General features: G+C 38.7%; 1 protein-coding gene across 1 annotated transcript in view; it reads left to right on the plus strand.

Annotated features, from left to right (window-relative positions):
• The first annotated feature begins 202 nt into the window (after positions 1-202).
• The window catches only part of HEPH (hephaestin), a 95,719-nt gene continuing 77,731 nt past the window's right edge, over positions 203-18,190 (plus strand). The window contains exons 1-4 of the mRNA XM_079911679.1: positions 203-360; positions 6,877-7,079; positions 8,914-9,158; positions 10,129-10,341. Of these exons, the coding sequence (XP_079767805.1) occupies positions 331-360; positions 6,877-7,079; positions 8,914-9,158; positions 10,129-10,341 (691 nt within the window). The 5' untranslated portion in view covers positions 203-330. The remainder of the gene's footprint in view (positions 361-6,876; positions 7,080-8,913; positions 9,159-10,128; positions 10,342-18,190) is intronic.

Consider the following 18,190-nt stretch of genomic DNA (forward strand, 5'->3'; position numbering starts at 1 on the left):
AGCAAGCTGAGATAAGAGAAGTGCAGCCCACCCTCTTGTAATTCCTCTGGAGATCCTAACCGGGATTTGGAAAACACCGGATATGGTCAAAGAACCGTCCCGGGTTTTGTACCAAACCAGGCCCAGAACAAGACATTCCAGCAGTTTAGTTTCTGGAAAAGAGGTCACCTAGAACTGCCCCAGCCTCCATTCACCCCTCTCCAGTAATACCAGCCAAATTGGAGCCCCGGACTTTATTTATGAGAAAGGCTCTGTAACCCAGGATACAGACTGAGCAGGGCTGGCAGACTCATGCTGGGGTCTGCAGCTTAGCATCACTAGGCCACTGACATGAATATGGAAGTGTTTTCTGCAGCAAAGGTAAGCTTTTTCCCCCTCTCTTTCCAAACCCTACCTTGCCTCCCTTTCTTTGAAGAAAACCTTTATTCAGCTTGGTTTATGGGAATCCTGGGCCACTAGAAGAGAAAGTCAGTGGCTGAGAAGTTGGAGGAAGCATGGCTTGGTGTGCAGGAAAGTTAAAGTGGACAATACGCTCTCTTTGTTCCTCTCACCAAAATGGCCAGGACCACACTGGCTCAGCTGTTTCAGAGACGATCCTGGAGTTGTAGAGAGTAGTTAATTTTCCTGTTGAAATAGTGTGCTCATTTTCTGTCTCACAGTTTGTGGGGTTTATTGAAGTAATGGATCTGAGGACTACATAAATGGGAAGCTCAAGCACTTAAAAATGATCATTTAGTTTCATACTTTGAGATCCAGATTGGCACAAAGTAAGGCAGTAAATTATAGCTGAACTAAGCTATCAGCTTAAAATCTGAATTATTTCTCACACTTAGTGCCTAAAGTAGAAGAAATATTTTAGAAAATATGGGTTCAAATTCTGGCTTTGCCAGTAACTGGCTGCTTGACTTTGAGCAAGCCCCTTCATCTCTCTGGTCTCAGTTTTCTATATGTCACATCAGGGATTGAAAAAATATAGTTTCTAAAGGTCTTTGTGGATGTATGTATCTAAAATACATTCAGTTTTTTACTGAGCATCTACTGTATTCTAAGCCCTTTGCTAGGGGCTCATATATCCATTATTTTGTTTGAGCCTCAAAACAATCTTGTGAAATAAATATTACCCCCAACTGGATGAGAAAACTGAGGCTCAAATAGGTGAAAGTGACTTGTTGAAAGGTCACATAGCTATTACAGGCAAGAAAGAGAATTTGAATCCAGCCTTTCTAGTTTCAAATCAGTATACTTTCTATTATACCACAACTGGGGTGTGAGGAAATAAAGAAACCTCCTTAATACAAATGCAAATATGTAGTGAAATCATATTGTCCCAGGAACAGTATGGTGATAATATACTGGACATGATTGCCAGGCTAGAGGATCTTAGGTTCTAGTACTAGCTCTCAGGATTTCAGGTGAGTCTCTTCCTCTGTGGGTCTCCATTTTCCCATCTCTGACATACTAAGATACAGTGACAATGATTAAAAAATAATATAAATTGTACTTGTACTACTCTTTTGAGACTTTAAACACTCTCCCCATTTTCCCTTCCAGTAAAGTCCCATACCCTCTGAAGGTGAGAAAATCCCCTATTTTGAGTCACAAGGTAAATAAAAAACCACACAGCATTAAGAAAGTGGAGGACCAAAAGGTCAATCTTGATGGAGGGTTCTATTAGTAAGACTTCTGAAATTGGAGATGAAACCTCAAGGATAGCTCAGCATTTCTGTGTCCAGCTGAGTGATCCTTTGTCTAGGATGAGAGTGTCCAGACCAGTCTATTCAAACTCAGAGTGAAGAGCATTGTCTCATTAAAGGATCAACTTGCAAATTCTAGGGAAAACAGTGATGAAAACTATCATGGATGATGGAGACCAGGCCCAGGTAACATTGGGATGCCAGGAAAGGAAGTTTTGACTAGTCTCAGTGTACACTGACTAAACTATGCCTAATTAGAAGTATCCCAGAAATCCCTTCTCTCTCTCTCTCTCTCTCTCTCTCTCTCTCTCTCTCTCTCTCTCTCTCTCTTTCTCTCTCCTCCTTTGAGCACCTCCTCCTTTTGCCCTCTTTTTTCACTTTCCTCCAGGATTCTTGCTCACTTTATTTCATTTCTCCTTTTACCTTTCCCTTTTATTTTTCCTCCTCAGTCTGGCCTTTCTATAAGACCTCCTCCTGTGGGCTCAGCTGAAAAAAAATAGCCCTGTCCAAGTGAAAAGTTTATATAGGGCTTTCAAATCCTTCATCTCATTTTATCTTCATAGCAAACTAATAGGGAGTCTGAAGCAGAGATTATTTCCATTTAAGAGATGATGAAATCAAGGCTCAAGAAACTAGGTGACTTTTTCCATGTCATACAACTAATAAATGATGAATTCATAACTAGAATCTATTTTCCTAGAGTCTAAAGACTTTCAATTTTACCATGAAATATCCAAGTGATTCTAAAAGAATGTTATGGGCTTTCCCTTTCTTCTGTTTTATAATGATAAACCAAGTTTAAAAAAACAACAATAAAAGTAGCAACAACAAATGCATCTTTGGGAATAAAAAGGGAAGTTAGTGACTAGAAGAAGTGAAAACTTATACTTATCAGATACCTACTAAGTCCTTGGTGCTATTTCTTTCAAACGCAGCTGAAAACAGCACTCAAACCTAAGTTTATCTGACTCAAAAGTTCTGGTTCTTTTCATATATCATTTTCCTTCCAAAGAAATTAATCTCAGCCATATACATGTGCCTATATGCTTACAATGTGCTATTGTATATAGGAACTTATGAGTGTGTATGTGCTATGGCTATCCATAAAATGTTAAAGCTTTGTGAATCTGGCAATTTTCATTTCTAAAGCTATTTCCTTGTCTGTAATAATCATAGCCACTAATACTTTTTGATCTCTTGTGCACTTGAGTACTTATTTGTGTTCTATTCATTTACAGATCTTAATTCATTTAATCCTCACAACTACTCTGAGATGTAGCAAATAATATAAATTCTATTTCAAAGATCAAGACACTATGGCTTGAGAAGTGAAGCAGTTTATCAAGTCACAGAGCTAGGAAAAGCGAAGCCAGGATTTGTTTAGGCAATCTGATTCCAAAGCCTGTGTCCTCAATGCAAAATGGGGAAGAAAATCCTTATCTCACAAGAATGTGAGAATTAAATAATATGGAAGATATGAAAAACATACTGTACAGTGGAAAGTGCTAGGCAAATGTTAAGTTGCATTTTTTCCCAGGTTCTATTATCTAGTCCTTTTGGTCATTAGTCACCCTTTGAATGATTTTTCATTTATTGCTGAAGTTCTATACCAGTCTTTTCTGGGAATATTTCCAAGTTAACAATGTGCTTCTTCAATTGTGGAACTCTTACCTGGGACAGTTTTCTCTCTACGTTAGTTTAAGGCACAACAGCCTTGCTGACACCTCTTTGATAAGGAAGCTTGAAAGAGGTGCATGTTGCATTCAGATTCTCATTGAATCAAGGACACTCCCTCCTTGCTGAGGACATGATATTTGTGTATCCATATGTGGTACTATATGTTGGTGCATGTGAATGCACCTGTATTTCATCAGTGAATGTGAGAGCTAGAAAGACTCTTTGAGAGCTCTTTATATAAAACATTTTTGTAGTTCTGTGTTTTTGCATTTCATTATATTCCCGAAGATCCATGACCCCCCAAAAGTAAGTTATAGTCCAGCTCTATTATATTATAGATGAGAAAACTGGGGCTCACTAAGGTTACTCTTTGAACCAGTGGCGAACTTGACTAAAGTCAACTGGTGGGAAAATGTATGTCTATGTTGTTTTATGTCACTTTAGCAGTAGCTGTTTATGTTACACCTACAGGGCCCCCATCACCATATCTGCCAGTAGTTACACAAAGACCTCTAAGATGTGACATCCACGCTCAAGGAGTTTATAGTCCAATCTGGTAAATAAAGACAGTTCATGAGGCAGCTTATGAGACAAAGAAAATAATAATACAAAGTTTCACTTCATGTATTTGGGTGTTATAGAGAGTAAATAGTTCTTCAGAGAACAGTGATATGGAGAGGCTAGAGTGGGTCTTCTGGAGCAGTTAGGATTTAAGTTAGCCCTTAGAGTTGAAATATAGAACATAAGATGTGTGGGAGACAGTAAGGATAAATTAACAAACTGTCACCAGGATGGAGAAGGAAGAGGAAGAAAACCAACATTTACTGTCTGTTATGTTCTAAGCACTAATTGTACTGGGGAATTTACATGTAATTTTCTAATTTACTTCTCCAAGGCTTATATTATTAGATATATTTTATAGATAAGAAAACAGGTCCAGAGTGGCTAAATATCATCCAAGGCTACACAATTGGTCAGTAGGAAAGCCAGGTTTTAGGAAGAGGAATCCAAAAACAGGTCCTCCCACATATCAAGGGCTTTCTTCCAAATGTCATATGAAGACTGGGGATTACACACTTGGGCCACTACTTTGTGTGGAGGGGTCTGAGAATATGTAGGGAAATCTGTAGTTCTGTTTATCAATCAGGGTAAATATCTGGGGATTTCCTATCCACGTGTGAGTCTGTGCATATTTTTGATTTTCTATTTTTGATTAATTGTCCCTAATATCATGTGCTTAGGTTGAGGATTTAGTGAAATAATTTATATATAAAAAAGTGAGCATCACATTTAGTGTGTAGTAATTTCTGCATGAATGATAGTTACCATCATTATTATCATCATCATGAATTATATTGATTAGATGTATCTCTGCCCATATGAATATATGTGTCTGTTTCTGGAAGTGATCACAACTACATATGATTGCATGTCTCAGAATGTATGGGGTTTTCTCAGATATAACTATAGCTATAGGCATATACAAGCATATCTTGGAGATATTGTGGGTTTGGTTCCAAACTACAGCAATAAAGTTAATACCATAATAAATCTTCACACAATTATTTGGTTTCCTAGTGCATGTAAAAGTTATCTTTATATTATAATGTAGCCTATTAAGTGTGTAATAGTATTACATCTTTAAAAATGTACATACCTGAATTTTAAAATATTTTACTGCTAAAACATGCTAAACATCATCTGACAATACAGAATTGCCACAAACCTTCAATTTGTAAAAAACACAATGTCTGTGAAGTGAAATAAAGTGAAGCACAATAAAGCAAGATATGTCTGTACATGTTTTCTGTGTGTGCAAGTATATTTTGTGAAAAGTAGTATAGTATGGTAATTACGAACATGTATACCTGAAACTAACATAATATAGTAAGTCACCTATACTTCAATTAAAAAAAAAAAGCATAGACACTGGACCTATACTTCCCTGAGCTCACAACCCAACTCTACTGATTGTTAACTAGGTAAACTTGGACAAATTATCTTATACTGCTGTTCTGCGGTTTCTCCTTCTATAATATGGGGATAATAATGGCATCTGCTTCATAGTGTTGCTGTGAAGATTGAATGATTTAATCTGTAAAGCACTTAGAACAATGTCTGACATGTCATGCACACACTATAAATATTTATTTTTATTATTTTTTAATTGAAGCATAGTTGATTTACAATGTTGTGTTTCTGGTGTACAGTAAAGAGATTCAGTTATATATATATATATATATATATATATATATATATATATATATATATATATATATATATACGTTTTCAGATTCTTTTCCATTGTAGGTTATTATTATTTTGAAAGTGACTAAGGTTCTGTGTGACACTGTGGTTCTAGTGTGGATGAAAGTGTCTGCATCTCTGCTTTTAGATAAGACTGCATGTGTCTATGTATATGCATGCAAGTGTATGTATATTTGTGTTTATGTTATGTCACCTGTGTTTCTGGGATTGACTGTGGCTGTGTATAGTATGACTGAGTGCTTCATATCAGCCCCCAAAAGTCTAACTGCCTGGCTGATGTATCAGAATGAAAGGTTAGAAGCTTAGTTCTAACCCTGACTCAAGATTGGACACATTAAATGGATTTGTGCATGGCAGAGAACCAGCAGAGAACATTTCTTCTGATAAATGTGCTAAGTTCACAGCTCAGTGTATTTTCACAAACTAAACGTACCCATGTAACCAGTAAGTAAATCAAGAAACAGAACATTTCCTAGAAGCCTTCCTCCTCTGCCTTACTAGTCACTGATCCCTACCTTAAGAGAAAACATTATCCTGGCTTCTAACAGCATAGATTAGTTTTGCCTGATTTTGTATTTTATATAAATGAAATCATACAATATGTACCCTTTGTGTCTCGTTTCTTTCTGCACCATTGTATTTGTGAGAGGCATCCATATTTTCATGTATAGTGTTAGTTTGCTCATTACCATTTATATAGAATTCCATTATATGAATAAAATATCATCTACTCATCCATTATAGTGTTCATGGACATATTGACTGTTTCCAGTTTGGGTCTATGAACATCCTAATAAATGTATTTTGGTGAATTCTCATTTGTTTTTAAACACAGTTCATAGAGGATGGAAAGTGACAATGGTGAAAACAGAGACACAGGGAGAATTAGTGACCTGATTTGGGTACCGAGTGAGTCAGTGGCTCATTCGGGCTACTGATGCCTGTTTCCTAATTTTTGGGCTAGAGTATATTCTTCTTTCTACATTGCTGAAGAAAATGGATCCAGATTTCTCTTCTGAAGAAAGTGATACACAATTGTCAGTACAAGTGATTTTTAACTTTGCCCTCCAAAGTCCAATGTGTAGAGATCCTTGAACACTTGTTGAAAGGAAAAAGGTAAGGCAGAGATTCTAGGCTAATCGGTTTTTGTTTTCTCAGTCACTCAGTCTGGCTCTTGCCTCTTTACTTTTCGAGACACATGCAAAGCCCCTTTGTTCTCTTTCTTCTATACCGACAGCTATTCATTTGCCTGTTTCCCAGAGTAATGTGGGCCATGGAGCCAGGCCATCTTCTATGGTCTCTGCTGTTCGTGCAACCCCTGTGGCCCCGACTGACTGATGGGGCCACTAGAGTCTACTATCTGGGCATCCAGGACGTGCAGTGGAACTATGCTCCTAAGGGAAGGAATGTCATCACGAACCAGCCTCTGGACAGTGACACGTAGGTTTAATCTCTTGTGGAATTAAAGATGGAGTTAGGGAGGGGCACTCTTGAGGTCAATAGGTAGCTCTTGAAGACCTTTCCCCAGGGTGTGGTTGCAGCCAGCTCCTGATCTCTCTGGGCCATAAGCCCAGTGATACATTTCCTGAGAAGACAACTAGTTGACTCAGGAGCCAGTATCCCATATGGAGTTCGCTTTTCCACAGTGAGATGCCTAAGTATTTTTAGGGTCCTAAAGGTCATTCCACATTGCCTTGATTCTAAGGTGATATCCACAATGCTCTTTTAATAATAGGTATTTAGCTTTTAAGCAAGAAAAAACATGATATATATACAGTGTTTGTAAGATGTGTGTAGTATATGTATGCTGCCATAGTTCAGTGGAACTATACTGATTTAAGATATGTAAAAATGAGAAAAAATAAGATCAGCCTTACAATCAAGGAAATAACAGCAATAGCTATCACTTATGTAACACTTTGTGACAGGTACTGTACTAGAAATTTATATACTTTGTCCCACCTAATTCTTACAGAAACTTTAGGAGGTGAGTATGAATATTCTCATCTTATAGATGAAAAAACTGAGGCTCAGGGAGATCAAATGACTTGCTCAAGTCCAAGAGCTAGTAAACGGACAGCTAGGATTTGAACCTGGGTAATGTGGATGCAAAGCTGGTACTCTTCTCACCATTCTGCCTCTCACAGATCCTACAGGATTACCCTTTCTTTTTTTTTTTTTTTTTGCGGTACGCGGGCCTCTCACTGTTGTGGCCTCTCCCGTTGCAGAGCACAGGCTCTGGACGCGCAGGCTCAGCAGCCATGGCTCACGGGCCCAGCCGCTCCACAGCATGTGGGATCTTCCCGGACTGGGGCACGAACCGGTATCCCCTGCATCGGCAGGCAGACTCTCAACCACTGAGCCACCAGGGAAGCCCAGGATTAACCTTTCTTGATTTTAGAGCTTTGCAGGTGTTCCACAAATGCCCATTGAAAAAAATCGAATTTATGTATTAAAAAATCTTTTGTGATCATGAATTGATTTGTCTCTCCAAAGCCTCAAAGTTTTCCAAAGTTGACTGTAACATCTCAGAGCTCTCTAGGAAGAATTAGAGTAAGAAAAACAGCTCTCTTTTTTAACAAACCATTTTTCTACTCATCTAGTTTTGGCGTCACAGAGTCTGTATTAAAAGTATCTTTGAGGGATAACTTTGTTATCCCCTTCTCCAATACCTTGAAGTAATAGTTAACATTTATTAAGATTTTACTATTTTCCAGGTACTTTTCTAAATTCTTTATGTATTTTAATTATTTTAGTCACCAGTAATAAGTGGTACCATGGTTATCTCCTTTTACAGATGGAGAAAATATGCATAGAGAAGTTAAGTAACCTGCTCAAAGTCCTACAGATTTGGAAATGGCAATATTGGCATTTAATTGAAACTCCCTGGCTCCAGAGTTTGTGAACTTAACCACTATGTTATAAGACTTCCCATATACAGAAGGGCAGCACTAAGTTAGGCCACCTGGATAGGGAGTTGATCACTTAAAAAGAGTCTGTCCATAGTTGGTTGCCTCCACATTATTATATATTAGGATTTACTGAGTGAAATTGTCTATTTTGTAGGTTAAAATTGCTCAAATATCAGCAAATTCATATGGTTTAACTTAATACTTCTCATTGTCTAACAATTAGATTCTAACGTAAAGATTTCATGTTTTGATCAGTACAATCCCATTTCCTCTTGTTTTGCCCTAAACAAAGATGGACACATTTTGGTCAGCCACCTCTGGAAAAAGGCAAAATTGTGACTTTCCCTTTCCTTCCTTCCCAGAGTAGCTTCCAACTTCCTGAAGTCTGACAAGAACCGAATAGGGAGCAGCTACAAGAAGACCATCTACAAGGAATACAGGGATGGTTCATACATGGATGAAATGGTTCAGCCAGCCTGGCTGGGCTTCCTGGGGCCAGTGTTGAAGGCTGAGGTGGGAGATATTATTCTTATCCACCTGAAGAATTTTGCCACTCGTCCCTACACAATCCACCCCCATGGTGTTTTCTATGAGAAAGACTCAGAAGGTAAATCAGCCCATCCTTTTTCTCCTACCTACAACAAATATCGCTTTTTCTTTGCTGCCATGGGAGAGGAGCTGGGAATGAAGATAGTGTTCCTTTTTGATCTGAAGTGGCAGGGACTCTCCTCAGAGAAAATATGGCTGGGTACTGTTATCAGTTCTGCTATTCACACACTGTCACTTTGGGCAAGTCACTGTCCCTCTCTGAACCTCAAATTCTTCATTAAGAATGTAGAGATTCAATTTACCTTTTATCACAAAGAATTACTTGAATGGCATTTCCGTAAAATATTTGACTGTGTTTTGAAAAGAGAGGGGTGTTCTGTGAATGTAAGGGAGCATTATTCTTGTGCCACAGTCTTCCAAAAGGCCCATTGTTTTTCTTAAGAGGGAGATCAGTTTACTCATCTGTATCTCCTACTATCCCAGGCCCAATGGCCTATAGTACTGACACAACGGTGAGTGAGGGGAATAGAGAGCAAACTCAGAAGGTCTTGACTTGACCATTAACTCCCTGTGGACAAGTTATTTTTCCTCTGTTTTCTTTTTCATAACATGGGAATAGATCAATTGATCACTAAGTTGCTTTTAAATGGAAATTCTGTGATTGTCTGCTTTCTGTTTTTCAAAGTGAGTGCTTGAAGGAAGGGAATATTTTCTTCTCTCTTGCCTCCATTGGCTTTGCACTAGAGCCTTACTAGGTTAGGCTGTATAGCACTTTCTATGGTCATAGCTCCTTCCCCAAGGGCTGCTAGCATTCTACCCACTGTTGATTTGAGGTCTAGGTTTCTTGGCTAGATATTACCTGAATCTGTGCCTTCCTTAGGTTGTGAGGAACACTGTGCTGAACTTTAGAACTCTACCTTCCACAAGACTGGAACTAGGTATTCCATACGTCCCTCTCCTGGCTTCTACATCTGCCAGGCTCCTTCTCACTCACCCTGGGACTAAACATATGCAATTTCATTTTCTAGGATCCTTATATCCAGATGGTTCCTCTGGTTGGCTGAAAGCTGATGACTCTGTTCCCCCGGGAGGCAGCCACATCTACAACTGGACCATTCCAGAGGGCCATGCACCCACTGATGCTGACCCAGCGTGCCTCACCTGGATCTATCATTCTCACGTAGATGCTCCACGAGACATTGCTACTGGCCTTATTGGACCCCTTATAACCTGTAAAAGAGGTATAAGCCCCAAATGTGAGCTGTGAGATACAGTTTGGGATATCTAGGGGAAGCAGTGATATTGTTGACTCACCTACATATTAAGCAGCAGGCTGGGGAGTGTTAATTTAGCACCCTAGTTTATTAACAGGAATAAATCCTGCCAAACTCCCTTTTTCACTGTTTTTTCTATTTCACTACTTTTTTTCTAAAAACAAACAAAAAACAGAAACAAAATACTTAAAAACACTTTGCTACTTTCTTTTTTTCTTATTTTACTTAAAAAACTCGAATTAGTAATGATGGATGTCAAGTTACATAAGACTAAGGTATGTGTTAATAGCCTGTTGGATAGGATTGAAAGTGTAGTCATCAGAATTTGGGGAGGATTGTGGGTTTCGTTTGAAATATGGTATGTTTAAGGTGTAGTCAGGCCTGAAGACCTGTGTGTTACAGGAGTGTGGTTAGATCAAGGCCCTGAGTTGAAGACATAGGCAGGGATGGTGGGAAGGAATTATTCTAGATCCTATGTACCTCATCTTCAAGTCACAGGCTCAACTGAATTGGTGGTTTCATGTGGAGAATTCAGAAATACAAATTAGCAGCAGAAGTCTCTACCTACTTTTCTGTTGCTGATAGACTCTTAAGGCCCCTCTCTTTCTATCCTTTACTTATGAGTACCCCTTACAGCTAACTGTTGCTAAATAAAGGTTTTTTTAACATCTTTATTCTAGTATAACTGCTTTACAGTGGTGTGTTAGTTTCTGCTTCATAACAAAGTTAATCAGTTATACATATATATATGTTCACATATCTCTTCCCTCTTGCAACTCCCTCCCTCCCACCCTCCCTATCCTACCCCTCTAGGTTGTCACAAACGACCGAGCTGATCTCCCTGAGCTATGTGGCGGCTTCCCACTAGCTATCTATTTTACGTCTGGTAGTGTATATATGTCCATGCCATTCTCTTACTTTGTCACAGCTTCCCCTTCCCCTTCCCCATATCCTCAAGTCCATTCTCTAGTAGGTCTGGGTCTTTATTCCCAACTTACACCTAGGTTCTTCATGACTTTTTTTTTCTTAGATTCCATATATATGTGTTAGCATATGATATTTGTTTTTCTCTTTCTGACTTACTTCACTCTGTATGAGAGACTCCAGGTCCATCCACCTCACTACAAATAACTCAATTTCGTTTCTTTTTATGGCAGAGTAATATTCCATTGTATATATGTGCCACATCTTCTTTTTTTTTTTTTAACATATTTACTGGGGTATAATTGCTTTACAATGGTGTGTTACTTTCTGCTTTATAACAAAGTGAATCAGTTATACATATATATATGTTCACATATCTCTTCCCTCTTGCAACTCCCTCCCTCCCACCCTCCCTATCCTACCCCTCTAGGTTGTCACAAACGACCGAGCTGATCTCCCTGAGCTATGTGGCGGCTTCCCACTAGCTATCTATTTTATGTCCCGTAGTGTATATATGTCCATGCCATTCTCTTACTTTGTCACAGCTTACACTTCCCCTTCCCCATATCCTCAAGTCCATTCTCTAGTAGGTCTGGGTCTTTATTCCCAACTTACATCTAGGTTCTTCATGACTTTTTTTTTTCTTAGATTCCATATATATGTGTTAGCATACAGTATTTGTATTTCTCTTTCTGACTTACTTCACTCTGTATGACAGACTCTAGGTCTATCCACCTCATTACAAATAGCTCAATTTCATTTCTTTTTATGGCTGAGTAATATTCCATTGTATATATGTGACACATCTTCTTTATCCATTCATCTGTTGATGAGCACTTAGGTTGTTTGCATCTCTGGGCTGTTGTAAATAGAGCTGCAATGAACATTTTGGTACATCACTCTTTTTGAATTTTGGTTTTCTCAGGGTATATGCCCAGTAGTGGGATTGCTGGGTCATATGGTAGTGCTATTTGTAGTTTTATAAGGAACCTCCATACTGTTCTCCATAGTGGCTAAACCAATTCACATTCCCACAAGCAGTGCAAGAGTGTTCCCTTTTCTCCACACCCTCTCCAGCATTTATTGTTTCTAGATTTTTTGATGATGGCCATTCTGACTGGTGTGAGATGATATCTCATTGTAGTTTTGATTTGCATTTCTCTAATGATTAATGATGTTGAGCATTCTTTCATGTGTTTGTTGGCAATCTGTATATCTTCTTTGAAGAAATGTCTGTTTAGGTCTTCTGCCCATTTTTGTATTGGGTTTTTTGTTGTTGTTGTTATTGAGCTGCATGAGCTGCTTGTAAATTGTGGAGATTAATCCTTTGTCAGTTGCTTCATTAGCAAATATTTTCTCCCATTCTGAGGGTTGTCTTTTGGTCTTGTTTACCATTTCCTTTGCTGTGCAAAAGCTTGTAAGTTTCATTATATCCCATTTTTTTATTTTTGTTTTTATTTCCATTTCTCTAGGAGGTGGGTCAAAAAGGATCTTGCTGTGATTTATGTCATAGAGTGTTCTGCCTATGTTTTCCTGTAAGAGTCTGATAGTTTCTGGCCTTATATTTAGGTCTTGAATCCATTTTTAGTTAATTTTTGTGTATGGTGTTAGGGAGTGTTCTAATTTCATACTTTTACATGTACCTGTCCAGTTTTCCCAGCACCACTTATTGAAGAGGCTGTCTTTTTTTTTTTTTTTTTTTGCTGTATGCGGGCCTCTCACCGTTGTGGCCTCTCCTGCTGTGGAGCACAGGCTCCGGACGCGCAGGCTCAGCGGCCATGGCTCACGGGAAGAGGCTGTCTATTATCCACTATATATTCTTGCTTCCTTTATCAAAGATAAGGTGACCATATGTGCATGGGTTTATCTCTGGGTTTTCTATCTTGTTCCATTGATCTGTATTTCTGTTTATGTGACAGTACCATACTGTCTTGATTACTGTAGCTTTGTAGTATAGTATGAAGTCAGGGAGCCTGATTCCAGCATTTTTCATTCTCAAGATTGCTTTGGCTATATGGGGTCTTTTCTGTTTCCCTACAAATTGTGAAATTTTTTGTTCTAGTTCTGTGACAAATGCCAGTGGTAGTTTGATACGGATTGCATTGAATCTGTAGATTGCTTTGGGTAGTAGAGTCATTTTCACAATGTCGATTCTTCCAATCCAAGAACATGGTATATCTCTCCATATCTTTGTATCATCTTTAATTTCTTTCATCAGTGTCTTATAATTTTCTGCATAAAGGTCTTTTGTCTCCTGACGTAGGTTTATTCCTAGATATTTTATTCTATTTGTTGCAGTGGAAAATAGGAGTGTTTTCTTAATTTCACTTTCAGATATATCATCATTAGTGTATAGGAATGCAAGAGATTTCTGTGCATTAATTTTTTATCCTGCTACTTTACCAAATTCATTGATTAGCTCTAGTAGTTTTCTGGTAGCATCTTTAGGATTCTCTATGTAGAGTATCATGTCAGCTGCAAACAGTGACAGCTTTACTTCTTCTATCCTGATTTGGATTCATTGTATTTCTTTTTCTTCTCTGATTGCTGTGGCTAAAATTTCCAAAACTATGTTGAATAAGAGTGGTGAGAGTGAGCAGTCTTGTCTTGTTCCTGATCTTAGTGGAAATGGTTTCAGTTTTTCAACATTGAGGACGAAGTTGGCTGTGGGTTTGTCATATTTGGCCTTTATTATGTTGAGGAAAGTTCTCTCTGTTCCTACTTTTGCAGGGTTTTTATCATAAATTGGTGTTGAATTTTCTCAAAAGCTTTCTCTGCATCTATTGAGATGATCATATGGTTGTTTTCCTTCACTTGTTAATATGGTGTATCACGTTGATTGTTATGTGTATGTTGAAAACTCCTTGCATTCCTGGAATAAATCCCACTTGATCATGGTGTATGATCATTTTAATGTGCTGTTGGATTCTGTTTGCTAGTATTTTGTTGAGGATTTTTGCATCTATGTTCATCAGTGATACTGGCCTGTAGATTTTTTTGTTTGTGACATCTTTGTCTGGTTTTGGTATCAGTGTGATGGTGGCCTCATAGAATGGGTTTGGGACTGTTCCTCCATCTGCAATATTTTAGAAGAATTTGAGAAGGATAGGTGTTAGCTCTTCTATAAATGTTTGATAGAATTCGTCTATGAAGCCATCTGGTCCTGGGCTTTTGTTTGTTGGAAGATTTTTAATCACAGTTTCAATTTCAGTGCTTGTGATTGATATGTTCATATTGTATATTTCTTCCTGGTTCACTCTCAGTAGGTTGTGTGTTTCTAAGAATTTGTTCATTTCTTCCAGGTCGTCCAGTTCATTGGCATACAGTTGCTTGTAGTAATCTCTCATGATCCTTTGTATTTCTGCAGTGTCAGTTGTTACTACTCCTTTTTCATTTCTATTTCTCTGTGTCTTCTCCCTGTTTTTCTTGATGAGTCTGCTAATGGTTTATCAATTTTGTTTATCTTCTCAAAGACCCAGCTTTTAGTTTTATTGATCTTTGCTATCATTTCCTTCATTTCTTTTTCATTTATTTCTGATCTGATCTTTATGATTTCTTTCCCTCTGCTAATTTTTTTGTTGTTGTTGTTGTTCTTCTTCTTTCTCTAATTTCTTTAGGTGTAAGGTTAGGTTGTTTCTTTGAGATGCTTCCTGTTTCTTAAGGTAGGAATGTATTGCTATAAACTTCCCTCTTAGAACTGCTTTTGCTGCATCACATAGGTTTTGGGTCGTTGTGTCTGCATTGTCAATTGTTTTTGATTTCCTCTTTGATTTCTTCAGTGATCTCTTGGTTATTAAGTAGTGTTTCATTTAGCCTCCATGTACTTGTATTTTTTACAGATCTTTTCCAGTAATTTATATCTAGTCTCATAGAATTGGGATCAGAAAAGATTCTTCATACGATTTCAAATTTCTTAAATTTACCAAGGCTTGATTTGTGACCCAAGATATGATCTCTCCTGGAGAATGTTCCATGAGCACTTGAGAAAAGTGTGTATTTGGTTGCTTTTTGAATGAATGTCCTATAAATATCGCTTAAGTCCATCTTTTTAATATATCATTTAAAGCTTGTGTTTCCTTATTTATTTTCAGTTTGGATGATCTATCCATTGGTGACAGTGGGGTGTTAAAGTCCCCTACTATGATTGTTAACTGTCGATTTCCTCTTTTATGGCTGTTAGTATTTGAATTATGTATTGAGGTCCACCCATGTTGGGTGCATAAATATTTACAATTGTTATATCTTCTTCTTGGATCAATCCCTTGATCATTATGTACTGTCTTTCTTTGTCTCTTGTAATAGTCTTTATTTTAAACTCTATTTTGTCTGATATGAGAATTGCTACTCCAGCTTTCTTTTGATTTCCATTTGCATGGAATATCTTTTTCCATCCCCTCACTTTCAGTATGTATGTGTCCCTAGGTCTGAAGTGGGTCTCTTGTAGACAGCATATATATGGGTCATGTTTCTGTATCCATTCAGCCAGTCTGTGTCTTTTAGTGGGAGCATTTAGTCCATTTACATTTAAGGTAATTATCAATATGTATGTTCCTATTCCCATTTTCTTAATTGTTTTGAGTTTGTTATTGTAGGTCTTTTCCTTGTCTTGTGTTTCTTGCCTAGAGAAGTTCCTTTAGCATTTGTTCTAAAGCTGGTTTGTTGGTGCTGCACTCTCTCAGCTTTTGCTTGCTTGTAAAGCTTTTAATTTCTCCATCAAATCTGAATGAGATCCTTTCTTGGTAGAGTAATCTTGGGTGCAGGTTTTCTCCTTCATCACTGTAAATATGTCCTGCCATTCCCTTCTGGCTTGCAGTGTTTCTGCTGAAAGATCAGCTGTTAACCTTATGGGGATTCCCTTGTGTGTTATTTGTTGTTTTTCCCTTGCTGATTTTAATATGTTTTCTGTGTATTTAATTTTTGATAGTTTGATTAATATGTGTGTTGGCGGGTTTCTCCTTGGATTTTTCCTGTATGGGACTCTCTGTGCTTCCTGGACTTGATTAACTATTTCCTTTCCCATGTTATGGAAATTTTCAACTATAATCTCTTCAAATATTTTCTCAGTCCCTTTCTTTTTCTCTTCTTCTTCTGAAACCCCTATAATTTGAATGTTGGTGCGTTTAGTGTTGTTCCAGCGGTCTCTGAGACTGTCCTCAGTTCTTTTCATTCTTTTTTCTTTATTCTGCTCTGCAGTAGTCATTTCCACTATTTTATCTTCCAGGTCACTTATCCGTTCTTCTGCCTCAGTTATTCTGCTATTGATCCCTTGTAGAGTATTTTTAATTTCATTTATTCCATTGTTCATCGTTGCTTTTTTCCTCTTTAGTTCTTCTAGGTCCTGTTAAATGTTTCTTGCATTTTGTCTATTCTATTTCCAAGATTTTGGATCATCTTTACTATCAATATTCTGAATTTTTTTCAGGTAGACTGCTTATTTCCTCTTCAATTTTTATGTCTGGTGGGCTTTTACCTTGCTCCTTCATCTGCTGTGTGTTTTTCTGTCTTCTCATTTTGCTTATCTTACTGTGTTTGGGGTCTCCTTTTCACAGGCTGAAGGTTCGTAGTTCCTGTTGTTTTTGGTGTCTGTCCCCCATGGCTAAGGTTGGTTCAGTGGGTTGTGTAGGCTTCCTGATGGAGGGGAATAGTGCCTGTGTTCTGGTGGATGAGGCTGGATCTTTTCTTTCTGTTGGGCATGTCCGTGTCTGGTAGTGTGTTTGGGGATGTCTGTGGCCTTATTATGATTTTAGGCAGCTTCTCCGTTAATGGATGGGGTAGCGTTCCTGTCTTTCTAGTTGTTTGGCATAGGATGTCTAGCTCTGTAATTCGCTGGTCCTTGAGGGAAGCTTGGTCTTGGTGTTGAGATGGAGATCTCTGGGAGATTTTCGCCATTTGAGATTACATGGAGATGGGAGGTGTCTTGTGGACCAGTGTCCTGAAGCTGGCTCTCCCACCTCAGAGGCACAGCACTGACTCCTGGCTGGAGCACCAAGAGCCCTTCATCCACATGGCTCAGAATAAAAGTGAGAAAAAGTAGAAAGAAAGAAGGAGGATAAAATAAAATAAGATAAAATAAAGTAAATTTATTTAAAAAAACTAATTATTAAGGGAAATATTTTTTTAAAAAAGTAAAAAAAATATCATATGGAAGGATGAAATCCTAGGATAAATGGTGAAAGCAAAACTATACAGACAAAATCTCACACTGAAGCATACGCATACACACTCACAAAAAGAGGAAAAGGCGAAAACATAATGTAACTTGCTTTGAAAGTCCACTTTCTCGATATGGGATGATTCGTTGTCTATTCACATATTCCTCAGATGCAGGGTACATGAAGTTGATTGTGGCAGTTTAATCCGCTGCTCCTGAGGCTGCTGGGAGGGATTTCCCTTTCTCTTCTTTGTTTGCACAGCTCCTGGGGTTCAGCTTTGGATTTGGTCCCGCCTCTGCGTGTAGGTCGCCTGAGGGCATCTGTTCTGTGCTTAGACAGGATGGGGTTAAGGGAGCAGCTGATACGGGGGCTCTGGCTCACTCAGGCCGGGGCAAGGGAGGGGTACGGCTGTGGCGTGAGCCTGCGGCGGCAGAGGCCAGCATGACGTTGCAGCAGCCTGAGGCGCTCCGTGCATTCTCCTGGGGAACTTGTCCCTGGATCACCGGACCCTGGCAGTGACGGGCTTCACAGGCTCCCAGGAGGGGAGGTGTAGTTAGTGACCTGTGCTTGCACACAGGCTTCTCGGTGGTGGTAGCAGCAGCCCTAGCGTCTCATGCCCGTCTCTGGGGTCAGCGTTGATAGCCGCAGCTCACGCCTGTCTCTGGAGCTTCTTTAAGCAGCGTTCTTAATCCCCTCTCCTCGCGTACCAGGAAACAAAGAGGGAAGAGAAAGTCTCTTGC

This window comes from Stenella coeruleoalba, assembly GCF_951394435.1.
Source record: "Stenella coeruleoalba genome assembly, chromosome: X".
NCBI lineage: Eukaryota > Metazoa > Chordata > Mammalia > Artiodactyla > Delphinidae > Stenella > Stenella coeruleoalba.